The following is a 15,585-nucleotide window of genomic DNA, read 5'->3' on the forward strand; positions in this document are numbered from 1 at the left end:
ATCTATTAATCAATGTTTTTTAACTGATGATAGAATCATCAAGGGCCATAATAAACAGAGAAGTTGGTTATCACTATATTTGTGAGGACTTTTAAATATGTACATGATCCTCACAAATATAGCCAAACGTTTACTTTATATGTTTATACTAATTTTACTAAACCTTTCACATTGACATACACTATATTTAGCATGTTTATTAAGATGTTTTCCTTGTGGGGAATACTTCAAATTTCGTCACAAGTCATTTTTGATGAGTCATTTCATAATGTACACACACACACACACACACACACACACACACACGCGCGCGCACGCACGTACGCACGTTTACTAAATGGGGAAATTGCATAGACTTCTATTGTTTTTATATACAGATAATTGTGCATTTTATAACCTAACCCTAACCCACACCTAAACCTACCGATCACAGAAAACGTTAATTACTAATTACAAAAAACTTAAATGACTTTATTTTATTGTTTTTACAAATGTGGACGTCCCTAAAGGAATGTTTTGAAGATTTTGTCAGGTTTTGCTCCCTTCTGGGTACAAATTTGTTCCCAAAATATGGTTAAGTAGGCACACACACAATTTTTGGTTAGGGGTAAATATCCTCACAAATATAGTGAAACCTCTCTCTCTCTCTCTCTCTCTCTCTCTCTCTCTCTCTCTCTCTCTCTCTCTCTCTCTCTCTCTCTCTCTCTCTCTCTCTCTCTCTCTCTCTCTCTCTCTCTCTCTCTCTCTCTCTCTCTCTCTCTCTCTCTCTCTCTCTCTCTCTCTCTCTCTCTCTCTCTCTCTCTCTCTCTGTGTGTGTGTGTGTGTGTGTGTGTTCACTACTCCTAATGTGACTAATAACACTAACTTGGATGGGTTCAATTAAGACGACAAATTCTCAGAGTATAGACTTTCATGTAGAATGAAATAAGATTTAAATGGTATTGTTTTAGATTTCAATATGAACGAGCCTTTTCAATATTAAGAAAAGAAAAGCCCTCAGGCTCACGGGGGCAGGTGAGCATCTCTAAACCCTTAACTCGCGTGAATGTGCTCGTGATTGATAGGTCTGGCCTGTAAGCCCCGCCCTCGTGGGCCGTCCTTGCGGGGCGATTATATTAACGCCGCCGGTGCACTGGATTCTCCCATGAGGACTTTTTAAGCGATTGGAAGTGATAATTCTCATTTCTCTCAGACTCTGGCATTGAGCAGTAAGAGACAAACAGCAGAAGACTTTAATTAAAAGCTACTCAGTTTAAAGTGACAGAGGCGATGAAGTTGGAGGTTTTCTCTGCGAGTCGCCTTGTGGAGAAGACTCTGGACCTGTGCAGCGACATGGATGTGAACGTGTCTTCCCCGCTGTCCACGGAGGAGGAATTGGGCTCGGATGGAGACTGTTCAGCCAACAGCCCAGGACCAAGTGCCCCCGTTTCGGACGGGAAGGCGAAACCATATACTCGTAGACCCAAACCACCATACTCCTACATCGCGCTCATTGCTATGGCCATTCGCGACTCCAACACCGGCCGCCTCACACTTGCCGAAATAAACGAGTACTTGATGAAAAAATTCCCGTTTTTTCGGGGCAGCTACACGGGGTGGCGAAACTCCGTGCGGCACAACTTGTCACTGAACGACTGCTTTTTAAAAGTGCTGCGAGATCCCTCGCGTCCGTGGGGAAAAGACAATTATTGGATGTTGAACCCACACAGTGAATACACATTCGCAGACGGCGTTTTCCGCCGGAGGAGGAAGCGCATCAGTAAGAAGACCTCGGAATCTCACGAGCGCGCGCCCGGGGATGACAGCCGGCTCACGGCGCGCGACGAACGGTCCAAGTTCTCCAGCTCGTTCGCCATAGACAGCATCCTCAGCAAACCGTTCCTGCGGAGGGAGCACAGCCCAGAGGACACGTGTTTTGGGACCAGGCTGACAGCGTTGACAGCGGCTCCGCACTTTCTGCCGGTCGTCATGGGCTATCCGGCTCACGCGCCTCAGACCGGATTCCAGGTCAGTTCTGAGGGGTCGAGTGCCTTTCCAATCTACAGGTGTAACACGGTGGACATTACCAACGTCAACATATCGAATTCCCTTCCGGGTTTGGCACATTCTCACACTACTACTGTCCAAGAGACTGGATATCACCCCTTCAGAATAGACTCTCTGCTGTCATGACAAGTCAACAAGCAAATGACAGACATTCGCACGCTTAAACGCAATTTCGTTGGTGTTTGACACACCAGTCATGTGCACTTTTCTCTGTTGTGTGTTTTAGGCCTATGTGTGTGCTTTTATTTCGTGATTTGTAAGCCCAGCATGCACGGAGAAAACCCAATGCTGCATGTTTGCGGTTTAGATCTGTTAAAGCCTCGCCAGTGCTCAGTGTTTACTGATTCCAGTTTCATTTCTTGTAAACGATGGCATAACCGTGTCAATAATTATAGACAGAATGTGTATTTAAATGTAGTTTGCTTCTTTGTAAAACTGTGTTGGGTTGTAAGTGTACCGTGTTTGATGTAAATGTGTGATGGTTTGTTCAGAGCTGTGCTCAGTCAATGCAGTTTATGACTTTTGTCAATAAAAGAAAAGGAGAGAAATTAAGCATTTCTGAAAAATTTCTGAAACCATATCTTCAGTGTCACTTTCCCAGCAAGCAATTTTTGTGTTTAAAAGATGTCTAATAGCCGTCCAAACACGGCCCTGACGTCTAGGCTAAAAAATGGCAAAATTTGGTGAAAATGTAATAGTCGTCTAAGAATAGACTTGTCATTAAGAACATGAACATGTCAAAGAAATTAAACCAAACACTTTGCAACCACTCTTGACTTTGCTTACATGATGGAATATCATAAAAACGAAAATCAAATTCAAGGTCATTTTGGCTAGACGGACTACATCGAGACGGTGAAAGGACGGCTGTTGCTCGCTGTGGTCATTAGACACGCCACCGGCTCTTGTCATAAGATCCTGTTTTCATCACCAACATGCTTTTCTTACAATGAAACCTGTGCTACCAGAGGCACATGCAAACAATAAAAAAAGTGTTTGAATTTTGATTTATTTTTGATGTAGAATATTAAATAGTTAATTAAAATTTAAATAATAAAGCAGGGAAAAACACATGGTCACGACAAAAAGAATAGCGAATAGAAATCGCGGTCACCTGTGGAAGTAGCCATGGCAACCGCCGCTCACATATTTAGAATCAGTATCAAAACAAACAAATGCCAAAAAAGCCCTATTATTATTATAATTCATAACTTTATTACTGATTCACATGCATATGCACACGCATGCATTATGCACTCGCATAATCACAAAAATGTTTATTTAAAACCATATGAGGCCCCGATGAAAATACAAATTCTATTCAGTTCTCACACTGCTTAAGTTTCTCATAAAGAGAAGTAGGTTATACAATATTTTCTCATAATGTAAAATTACAAGGCCTGTTAACGGATCAAAATATCCTATAGGTTTCAGAAAACTCGTGATTCCAAAACAATTTCTCTTCAAATGAAAAAATAAACAAACGTCCTCAAGCACGAGTCACTGACTCTGCCGCCACGCACGCGCCCCCCCCAAAATAAAGGTCGAATGTTGTCAAAGTTGGAATAAATGAGAACGCATTCCTTGCCATTCCATTTTCTCTGCGTCCAGTTTAATATCGATAATATAATTAATATAACAAATTCATATCGATAATATAATTAATATAATAAAATAATATCGACATTATGATAGCATATAATTAATAGAGCCTAATAAATTAATATATAGATAATATCGTTATTCTAAATTCGGTTGAATTATAGGCCAAGTAGTTCTAATCAAAGCTAATGGAAATGCATCCGGCAATTCAAAATAAACTCGACAGTCGACATCAACGGGTCTGACACAAACACAAGTCAACGTTTTGAACAATAGACCGAAAATATGCCTCTATGAATCAAAACCACTGCACGAACTAAAGTCTCAAATTTAGACATACATTTCTATTTGAGGAAGACTCATCCGTCCTGTTTTTAATGTTTCTTTCTTTAAAAAAAAAATCTGTATAGTATAGGGCGCTTAATCTATTTAGAATATCATGAGGAGCTAAAACGTTTTGATCATAGTAAAAAAATGCAGAATTTAAATGATCAGAACCAGTTTTCCCCATTTATATATTTGCTGGAAGTTTACAGAAATGAATCAAATACAAATGCTTGCAGATTAATTGAATTCCATTTAAAATCACACAAATACTGACTCTAATCTCAAACCTGTATCCTGAAGTCTACAACAAAAAGACAAATGGGACGAATTATACGTTTTAGGCTAAACGTCACGTAGCTATAAGATAGAAATCATATAGATCAATAGAATGACTATAATGAAATGGGCCTAAACTATTTTATTTTTACATTAATTATTAACCATTTCATTCTTGTGTATATGTTAGTTTTTTAACACGACATTTGGATTTTTAATTTAGCTCGTCTGAAACGTAAAGATGTTTTGCGCTGTCCGCGGTACTGAAGGAGGGACACCGCTTCTGTTCAGGTTTCGTCCTCGGTCACGGCATCTCTTTGGGTTGACAGCCTGTCATTTTCTGGTCAGGGAGCGAGGACTCGTCTTTTTTCTCTTAGGCGACCTATATATATTTTCCACTTACTCCTCAATGAATGGATGAACGAATAAACGAATAATTAATAATCAATTAAGTCATTAACGAATGAAGAGAATGTTTTGTTGTAAACAGCGCCAAAGCCGACAATCAGCAGGCCTACAAAATGATAAAGGTGAGAAATCGAGACGCTCGATGTTGATTGTATTTTATTGCACTAATAGCTATAAGATTAAATAGTAGCTATAAGTTCACAATTTGGTGTATTTTTGTGGTTATTATGGCACGTGTATAACTCGCAAATAATGCATTGGGGTTTGGCTGGCAGACTGTAAATGCTTACTCTTTTAAATGCTTACCATTTAAGTGCGATGCTGCAGCCTGCAGGTGAACTCGCGGAATGACACACCTGCTTATGGAAAGACCGTTAGCTGAGAATGAACCTAATCTATCATGGCTTGCGCATTTCGGCTGCAGTGAAGCCCTCATTCGGGCTATAAACACACAGGCTTATCAGAGAAACACACGGGCCTACAGCGGTGTTATCTACAGAAAATAAATCAGGGCAACAAGAGCACCTTTCAAACAAAACATAATTACAAATGAAAATATAGGCTACGCAACACAATGTATTTTATTAAGTAGATTAGAATAGGCCTACACTTCTAAGTCGCTCGAGCAGTAAACACTGACATCCAAACAGGAACAGTGCGTAAATGCTTTCATCAAACAAGATCAGTCGTTTCCAACTCGCTTAAAAATAGAACAGCAGGGATCAAATAAACTTTCGTGGGATGATTTTTTTCCTCAGAATGATATATGCAGAGGCGGATAACTAAATAAATATAAAATACATGACAAATAAAGCAATCAATATGCCTAGATTTAAAAAGAAAAACGTTCTTAGTGTCTCTGATAATTCATTAATATTCTTATTCTATTATTCCAATCATTTATAAATCGTTAACGCCCCTTTTCTGTAATAGCAATTCAGAGGACAAAAATATTTCATGTGTCCGATGCAAGTCTTATAGGCTATTAACGGGACACTTAAAATGGTTTGAGACTTCACATCAGGCACAAAATCTGATGTCTCAGATCAAAGGTTGACCGGACCCTTTCGTCTGACAAAGAATAAGTCATAAATCTTGTTTACAGTGACTCAAGTCTGTAATGAAAATAGTTCAGTGAATGTATTTGCGCGTCCTTACGCACATACACACTCATCATAGCGATGGCCTGTGTTCAAAGTCTCGTGCAGAGCTCGGTTTCCTCCAGAGCAGCCGCGGGTATCCGGGACTCGGCGGGGGTCAGGCGCTCAGCGGGCGGGGGAAACCCGGCGAAATGCTGCTTATATAGCGCGGGAACATGTTTTTATCCACATCCTCACGGTTAGCTAAACTAGGGCATTGTTGATTCGCTTTGTTCAAAAGAACACTTTCAAGAGTTGGGTGATTAAAAGGGGAGGGGAGAAAGAGAGCCCGAGAGATAACATATCCGTGCTATTTAAGTAAAAAAAAAGACGTCAAGAGCCATAATGCTGTTTTTGTTTTCTCTTATGCCACATTATTTACAACAAAGAGCAAACAAATAATATTCATTATTCAATAATATAAGATTTTAAACATTTGTAGGCTAATAAAATGTCCAACAGAGGGGCACAACTCGATTACACACACATATAGGCTATATTTCATAGTTAATGCCCATATTAATGAAGAAACAACTTAAAGACAGTATATTTTAAAATCTTTTTGTAAATGATTGATGCTTTCTATTGAATTGATTTTGTGTAAAACATTAATGATACACATTAAAAATTACAGTAGCCTATACATGAAAGCTTCAACATTTATTAGTTTTTTTTTATTTTTTATTATTTAAGGGAATTTAAAAGAATCTTCACATAAACAGATTATAATAAATGTCATATTTAGGCTACCTGTGACCTTCATAATTAGTATACAGAAAATAAATAAAGCTATCAAACAGTTACAGTCTTAACTGCATAAATTATAGGCTACATTAAAGTTCTTATTAAAGCTACAATCTCTGTTACCTTTGTTCTTTGATTAACATTAATGACATCAGCAACTGGTTTGAACATGAAAAAATCTCATTTTCTCGTAACTCTTTACATTTAAGAATTTATTTAACTAATTTAAGACTGCTATTATGAGAATACTTGACAAAAGTTGACATTTTGGCCATAATTGTGTGTTATTGTTTGTTTAAGCAAAGCACGATGATGTGTGTGTCCTAGTCAGGACATTCACAGACAGCGCGCTCTTTTTTGCCTTGTCACGCTTGGATGCTTTAAAAGCATTTGCGTGAATAAGAGAAAGAGAGAGAGAAAGAAATGTGGTCTCATTTTTTCTCACATATAGGCTAAAATATCACAAATACACTCTAAAAAAAAAAGGTTCTATATGGCACCAAAAATGGTTCTTGGCTCGTAATCATAGGGGAACCTTTTTTAGTGCTATATAGCACCAATTTTGGTGCTTCAGTGGTTCTTCAGCGGTTCTTCAGAGGTTCTTCACCGGTTCTTTGACTAAGGTGCTATATAGCACCTCTGAAGAACCGCTGAAGAATCACTGAAGCACCAAAATTGGTGCTATATAGCACTAAAAAAGGTTCCCCTATGATTACGAGCCTTTTTTTTTTTAGAGTGTAGCCATAGTATAACATTAATATATATTTATGCATTAGATGTTTACGTTTGTTTACAGACATGTATATCTATACTGGTCTATAAGAAGACTGCTGCGACTCTTCTTTGCTAGCGGAAGCTGTGGACGTCCAAATGGCTAATTGGCTTTTTCTTTAGTTAATGAGCGCTGGACTCGAGGGATGTGCTGTAGCCCCGGGCCCGTAAGCTGATACTGGAGCGCTGTGTGTGGTATCCAAAGCTCTCGACAGAGACAGTCTGCTTCCACTCGAGCCAAAGTCATTCCCCTCGCCTCTCACTGATCACGGTCTCCTCATTTGATGGTATGATTTATTTATTTTAGTCCTGCTGCTACGTTTATCAAGGCCTCTCACGCTCATTGAGTTCTTGATTGTATTGACTGCCTTCCAAAGCCATTAGAGGAATCCATCCAATTAAAATTCGAGTTGCAAATGAAAATTCCACTAGCTTTTCACTCACTTGATAAGATAAGATTATCTTTATTAAAAATATATATAATTCTATTATAGGTAGGCCCAAGATTATTCTCATAAAGCATACAATACTGACTGACTCATTCAAATGGCGAAATGACATAACATAAACATATTTTGTAAGCAGGCCGACGCCAGAAAGATGATAATGATAATGCTGAGAGACGAGATGTTTGTAGTCGCATAGTAGTAATAGATCGAGGGTCAGTTGGTTTTGCTGGACAGTGTGCATGAGGCTCTGGAAAGAGAGAAAGAGTTGAGTTTGCTGTCTGGGGGTTTGAGGGGGTGGGTGAGGCGAGGAAGGAGGAGCGATTTGAGTAGAGAAAGCCGGAGAGAGTTATTGAGTGATTGGCTGTCGAGTTTTGTTTAGTTGAGGCGCTGCACGAACTCAAGACTTTCCATTTCGTTCTCAAAAAGGGATTACAGCCACCCGGATCAGCGCGGAGATAGTGACAGGAAAAGAGCCGCGCGGAAAAACGTCGAGAACGACCACGAAGGCGCGTATTACTTGGATATTTCTTGGATATTTTGACCACAACTTTTAGCGCAAGGAAAATCGGACAGTTTCCTTTACATAGAATGCTTGAATAAATCAACATACGTGTTTGCGTTTATTCACGGTTGTTTTCTTGATCCTCGTTATTGTTGGTTTTTTGTTGTTGAGTATCTCAATCTTTTGGGGTTTTGCTGTATCTTTTTCTTCTGTCAACGTCAACGTCTGTCAACGAGTTGTGTTCGTGCGTCAGAGCGGGACAGATGACGACTGAGAGCTCCCACGGACCACTGCGGTCAACGCCCCCGATGAGGACCAGTCCAGCGTCCACCGCGCTGCATCCAGGACTGATGACCTCCACAGGTAGCTTGGAGGACCATGGCGCCGTGTCCAAAAGCAAAAAGACCAATTCAGGACTGCGACGCCCGGAGAAACCGCCCTACTCTTATATCGCGCTCATTGTGATGGCGATTCAGAGCGCACCGACGAAGCGACTCACGCTTAGTGAGATATACCAGTTCTTACAAACACGCTTCCCTTTTTTCCGAGGCTCTTATCAGGGCTGGAAAAACTCTGTTCGGCACAACTTGTCTCTGAACGAGTGCTTCATTAAGTTACCAAAAGGCCTTGGGCGGCCGGGTAAAGGACATTACTGGACCATAGACCCCACTAGTGAGTTTATGTTCGAGGAAGGGTCATTTCGGCGAAGACCGCGAGGTTTTAGGAGAAAATGTCAGGCCATGAAGCCAATGTACAGAATGATGAACGGCCTTGGGTTCGGATCCTCCATTTTACCTCAGAGCTTCGATTACCAACCTCCCACCGGCGCAATTGCGTGCCATAGCAGTGGCTACAACATGGACCTGTCTGGTAATGGTTACGAGTCAATAAGCAGCGGGCACCACGGTCACATGTCCCCCAGCTCCAGACATGGTTATATGGCTAGCTGTCCAGTGCCCGGGAACGGAGACTATGGCGCGGAGAGCAACACCAGCCCAGTTCCGTCTTCTCCAGCAATAGCGGCAGCACTCGAGGGTCACTCGTCGTATTCAGAGAGCACGGCACTATGGGCTTCTTCAAACTCTCCATACCTAAAACAGCCGACTACCGTCTCGAGCAACTCGCCGTCCACAGGGCAGCATCCCGGCATATTCACCTACTCTCTGGAGCAGGGATACATGCAGCAAAATGCGAGAGACAACACAGACATGTCAGGTAACAGCAAAAAAAAACATGCGATCTCCGAAACATTTAGATGCCACAATTTTCAGACTTCTTTGGGTAACACTTTATTTTACAGTGGGGTTGTTACACGTTACATAGACTCCTTACAGTAACAACTAGATTAAAAAGTTTGTAGACAAACCTTAAGTTATCTTGAGAAAGCCTAGTCAGAAAGTTTTGTAGTTTTAAAATATGATAGATATAATTAGTATAAATTAATCTCAATGACTTTAATAGTATACAATGGCAGTTTAATTGAGTCTAATGGGCTTCTGGCAGTTTAAATTTGAATTTTGACAGTTGGAGTTTAAACAGTCTCGGCTCATTTGAACATTCCGTCAGAGCAAGTCTTTGGCATTTTTCCGAGTTTTATTAGTCATTTTAGGAAAACCTTAAGTCTGATCAGTTAGAAAAGATATAGCAACCCGAGTCAAAACACTCTAGTCTGAATTTGGCAGTTCTTTAAAGCTCTAGGAGGAGTAGCGTATATACATTTTAGTCTCAGAATAATAATAATAATATTAAGTTTAAATATAGCATTTCAGTAAATTGGCTCTCTCAAGCCAAGTTAATTATGTAACTAAGCCCTAATCCATAGCCTCAACCCTATAATAAGTAAACTACACATTGCTAATTAATATTAATTACACTGTAACAAGGACACTTTAAAATAATGTTGACCCCTACTTTGAAATATATGCATTACATTTCTGTAGCCAAAATCATGATTAAAAAAGATCCTCCCAGAATGCCAAAAGGTTTAAGATTATTATAAACTGAACAAAATGTTTTGAATTAGCTATTGGATTAATCTTGATCTGTGCAGCAATGGCTCAAATACTTGACATCTTTTGCCCGACCAAGTCCGACCACATTGTAGGGTAGGAAACAGCAAAATACGTTTATAATAATATTTATTATTATTACCATCTACGGTTCAAGAATCTATAAAATTATAAAAATTATATTTTCACGTAAATGTAAAATATGAAGAAAAATGTCATTAACAAAATTAAATCGAAAAAATATTAATTGAATTGAATGTTGATGGAGAAACATAATTAGAAAAGAATGGTAAAAGAAAAATGTTTTGATTACAAAACATTTAAAGGCAGAGGTGGAACGTTTTACTCGAAATGTGGGGGTAAAAGCTCTACATATGAGCTGATAAATATAACATAAACAATACATAATATTAGATTTTATGTACTGTCATTATGTGTTTGTGTTTCTCATTGTGCATATGATCTGTCCCCAGTGGGAATATCGCGCTATCCGACACATTCTTCCCCAGTCGGAGAACGGAAGGACTTCATGTTGAATTTGAACGGAATTACGTCTTTCCATCCTTCAGCTGGTGGATATTATCATCACCATCACCATCATCATCATCACCATCAGAGTATGCATCAAGACGTCAAACCTTGCGTGATGTAGTCCGCTTTTCGCGGAGCAAGTTGCACAAAGATAAGCACTTGGATGACTGTGAGGTAAAAAAATATAAATGAAGGATTCATTATTTTGCACTCACAAAACGCTTGGAAACAGGCCTATTTTCCAAAAGCAGCACGAGCTGACCTCACTGCACCGAGCGCATATGAAACAGTTCAACTCATGCAGTCATGGACGGGCCATTTTATGTGTCGTGTTACATTTCAGTAGAGGTTGAATTAAGCACATTTGAGTATATATTCACTTAATCTGTACAGTGCAATGTGATGTGTGGAAGTTAGAAATAAAACATGTCAAGGAAAGCAGTGTGTTTTTTGCCTGACAAATAGTCTATCTATCTATCTATCTATCTATCTATCTATCTATCTATCTATCTATCTATCTATCTATCTATCTATCTATCTATCTATCTATCTATCTATCTATCATTTACAGTGTATAGGACATTTTGAGTTAAAAGTCCAAATGTATGTTTTTCTCCCTCAAAAACACCAACATTAGAATAATTGTTGTGAATTCTGTCTTCCAAACTTAAATTCCTCCATCATATTTTGCAATAGTGGTTGTCTAAACAAGCTAAATACACAATAAATCAGTTATATAATCAAGACAGCCTAATTTTAAACAAAGGTAAGCCTATATTTTTCATAAATAAATTCGCGAGATGTTGTCACATTTTTATCACAACAAAATAAATAGGCAAAATAAGTAAAGATATTTAGTATTTTTTACATCTTTGCGGTTCAATGTTTTTTTTTTTTTTTTGCGTCTCATAATTTCATAGCCAATTACGTTTTGTAATGCAAAAAAAAAACAGCTATTTTGTTGCGCAGACTTTATGTGCCTCTACAGAAAATGGCTGTTAAAAATAAACTTGAAATATTCACTAAGTGTGACAGCCTCGGCATCCCCACATTATAAAGATCAAATGCATTACCAAAAAGATCAATTGAAATATGGCAATATGGTGAAGTATCTAATGATGTAAAATATTTAATCTACAATTGGGAATAGCTACATAAAAATGAAATTAGGAAGGACATTGTGTAAGACGATAATGGTGGCCTTCCACTTTTCAATAAGGTTTAATTTGTTAACACTGTTAGCTAGTTAACATGAACTAACAATGATCAACTAGGCTATAGCATTTATTAATTAGCCTAATGTCAATTTTAACATTTAAAATCTTAACATTTTAAGATCAAAAGTGGTCTCTATTAACAGTAGTTAATGCACTGTGAACTAACATAAACATAAACAAAGGTTACGAAATGCTGCAAGAATATATTTCTTATTTATGTTAATTAATGTCTTAATGTTAACAAACGAGACGTTATAGCCTATTGTAAAGCGTTACCACGATCATTTAAAATAGCTTAGTTTACAAGTCCATTTACGACACATTTACATGTTTTGGGGGAAACATGGCTTTGCCGTTTTTGTTTGTCTCACTGTTTAAATAGACTAGCCTATATCTTCATTTCTAATTTAGAAAATTAATCTTCCACTTGACCAGTATGATAAATATACCCAACAAGGATATTTCCCGTAAAACATTGTGATGACACTTAAAATGTTTCATTTGATTTTTTTCCCGCCGCAAAGAAACGGACATAATTCGTCGTTTAGCCTAGCTCTACCGCAGCAGTGCCACAAGGAATGTAAACGAAACATACAACTGAACAAATGCTGTATTTTCTTGACCTTCAAAAGCAAAAGACACAAGTATTACTGTGAGAATTTCAAAAGCAAGTTCAACTCATTTCAGATAGCCTGCTATTTGTGTGATAGTTGGTGGCGCGGGCAGTCGGAGCTTTTAGACGGTCATCTCCCGCCATCTTTCGGTGAGTAGATGAAACTACCTTCACTCGACGCCTGATAAATACACGCGATGACTTTCAGTGTTCTTCCTGATTGAATAAACAAAGCGACATACCTGAGCGAATATTTGGAGGATAACAATGAGACATTTATAGTTACTAATAAACACGGATTCATAATTTTACATCAATCGCACACGTCTTCAAAACAGCTATCTTCCCAAAAAACACAAAGCCTCATTATTGAAGCACACTGGAGGTAGGCTATTTATATACACTCTAAAAAAAAGGTTCTATATGGCACCAAAAATGGTTCTTGGCTCGTAATCATAGGGGAACCTTTTTTAGTGCTTTATAGCACCAATTTTGGTGCTTCAGTGGTTCTTCAGCTGTTCTTCAGAGGTGCTATATAGCACCTTAGTCAAAGAACCGCTGAAGAACCAAAATTGGTGCTATAAAGCACTAAAAAAGGTTCCCCTATGATTACGAGCCAAGAACCATTTTTGGTGCCATATAGAACCTTTTTTTTTTTTAGAGTGTAGGCTAGAAAAGTAAAATTACCTGCAACGACGATGTAAACATCGATTGAAAGAATCACTAAAGTTACTCTCAATGCATCATTTTGCCAATTAGGCCTATATATGAAAACTTGGGATAACTACTGTAAAAAATATATATATGATCAATAAGTTGTGACAACATACGTTTTTATGTTGATTTAACTCATCAAAACAAGTTAAGCACATTTCAACATTTTTATACAATATTCAACTCATTTTTTAAAGTCAGTTTAATGTAATTTAAGTTGAAAGGACTTTAACATCCAAGTTGATTGCACTTAATTTTTTTTTGTTGTTGAGTGATTTGTTATCTGGGGGTTACAGCAGATCTGGAGTGCACACATCTAATAAAAAACCCCAAGACATTCTTTATAGAATAGATTGTAGCCCATTCAATCAATCTTGTATATTATAATTAGTAACATAAAATGTAATTGGACGAAATACAGTGACACATCAGTGAGCACTCAGCGAAATGCACCGAGCAACATTACCTTTGGCTTTAGCAGAACCGAAAGTGTCTAGAAGATCCAGCTACTGACAGAGAGAGAGCAACATGTCATGCAGCTCAATCAAAGAGAGAAACCAAATGATTGCCGAATTCATTTGGTCTTGCAGAGTTTCATGCTCTCTTTCCTACAGGAAAACTGAGCACCAGATGTGTGTCTGTGCAGAGCAAAGAGTTCATTGCTGATTGACTGTTAAACAAAGACACATTTAAAGTCCTCTGGACTCTGGGCATTTTGTAAATGATGTGCCTTGCACAATACAATCAAAATTAAATTTAACAAATCAGCTTTCAGGGGTTATTCTTTCTCTCTCGTAACAGTGCATTGTTAGCTCAGTTTTTCCCCCCACTATACGTGTTTTATGAACTAACAATGTGCGCAGAACTTTTTATCTAATGTGCAACAGATTTAAAGGACATGTACAAGGATTTCTGTTGATGGAGAGAAACCATAATCTGGGATGAGTAGAATGACTTTCATTAAAGAGATGAATTACAGTCGCCGCATTATAGTCAGCGCATGTGTTTTAGCTCTTGCATATTTTGTTCAAAGGCCTCATACGAGACAGAATCTGCTGTTGTGGTGGTGGATGGTGAGCAGAACAAAAAGTTCAAATGATGACAAACCAGCAATGCGTTTATTACCATTGGCAAAACATTTACTAAAATTCACATATTTGATGAGCTCAGACTAAGAAACGAACATTATAATAATATTATCTATTGTTATAATGTAAAGTAATATTAAGGGCAAATACAAGCCATGGGATTGTTTTCCATGCCTGTGCTTTTTAATAAAGAGGGTGTGCTCCCCCTAGCGGTCTCAGTCGAAATCGCGTCATCGTTATTTTTATATTATGCATTACATTTTTTGCATGTAAATCAAACAAAAACATTATTTTACTGATATTAATTTCTGATTAGGCCTATTTTAAAACGCATTTGTCATGAGCAATGCACTCTAAATGAGTGTGTCATATATAAAGACTTTAGTGGGAATTAAACAAAAAACATAATTGTATTATTATTATTGCTATCTAATCTGATTACGGTTTTAAAACGCATGTCTTAAATGTCTAAATGAAGACAGAAAAATAAACAATATTTTTTACCCAACAAGTAGCCTATCAATAAAGCATATTATCCTCCTATTTTAATTAAGTTTTTTTTTGTATGAATATTTAGTATTTTTTCATGTCATTACATTTTTTGTTGTTGAAAAATGATATTTTATTTCACATGTTATGCTATGTCCTCATAAGTGGACACCAGTTCTCAGTTAAAAAAAAAAAAAATTATGTTAAATGACACTTATAGGCAAAAACAATGGGATTTTTTTTATTCACCAAGGAAGTTTTAGGCTTCAGAATTTAACCAAACTTTGTTTAATCCTTAAATGCATACCTCTGGTCTTTAGCGACCCGAGATGTCATTCACTACCCTCCTCCACATTCATTTTTTAAAGTTAGACATCAACCTTCTTAGTATTCCTCAATCAATCCATTTTAAACAGTATAACAAGAAAAAAAAATATACAAATATAATTGAATGCCTGTTTTTCCACTAGTTTTTTGTCAAAATTGTATAGGGTCGCTAACGACCCGAGGTGTGTAAGAGTGTACGTATTTTTTTTCTCTGCACAATGACAAATTAATCTATAATGACGAAATAAGTGCAATTCAGCTTTATTCCACAAGGTGGCAATGTCTGATACACAAAGATGAAGTGACGTTTCACTCATCGTTACCTCAGACAGA

General features: G+C 37.8%; 2 protein-coding genes across 2 annotated transcripts; both read left to right on the forward strand.

Annotated features, from left to right (window-relative positions):
* The first annotated feature begins 1,146 nt into the window (after nt 1–1,146).
* On the forward strand, nt 1,147–2,590 carry foxq1b (forkhead box Q1b). The gene has a single exon (XM_079830859.1). The coding sequence runs from the start codon at nt 1,270–1,272 to the stop codon at nt 2,170–2,172; it is 903 nt and encodes a 300-aa protein (XP_079686985.1). The 5' UTR covers nt 1,147–1,269; the 3' UTR covers nt 2,173–2,590.
* A 5,468-nt stretch (nt 2,591–8,058) lies between these two features.
* foxf2b (forkhead box F2b) lies at nt 8,059–11,239 on the forward strand. The gene is made up of 2 exons (XM_079831041.1): nt 8,059–9,479; nt 10,747–11,239. Exons 1-2 carry the CDS (start codon nt 8,528–8,530, stop codon nt 10,923–10,925), a joined length of 1,131 nt encoding a protein of 376 aa, XP_079687167.1. The 5' UTR covers nt 8,059–8,527; the 3' UTR covers nt 10,926–11,239.
* The last annotated feature ends 4,346 nt before the right edge of the window (nt 11,240–15,585 follow it).

This window comes from Gobio gobio (assembly GCF_949357685.1).
Source record: "Gobio gobio genome assembly, chromosome: 12".
Lineage (NCBI taxonomy): Eukaryota > Metazoa > Chordata > Actinopteri > Cypriniformes > Gobionidae > Gobio > Gobio gobio.

Bases quoted from the DNA above. Each gene is read 5' to 3' on its own strand.
- foxq1b (XM_079830859.1), top strand. From the start codon at position 1,270: ATGAAGTTGGAGGTTTTCTCTGCGAGTCGCCTTGTGGAGAAGACTCTG.
- foxf2b (XM_079831041.1), top strand. From the start codon at position 8,528: ATGACGACTGAGAGCTCCCACGGACCACTGCGGTCAACGCCCCCGATG. The intron at 9,480-10,746 runs GTAACAGCAAAA...ATCTGTCCCCAG, and splicing joins AGACAACACAGACATGTCAG to TGGGAATATCGCGCTATCCG.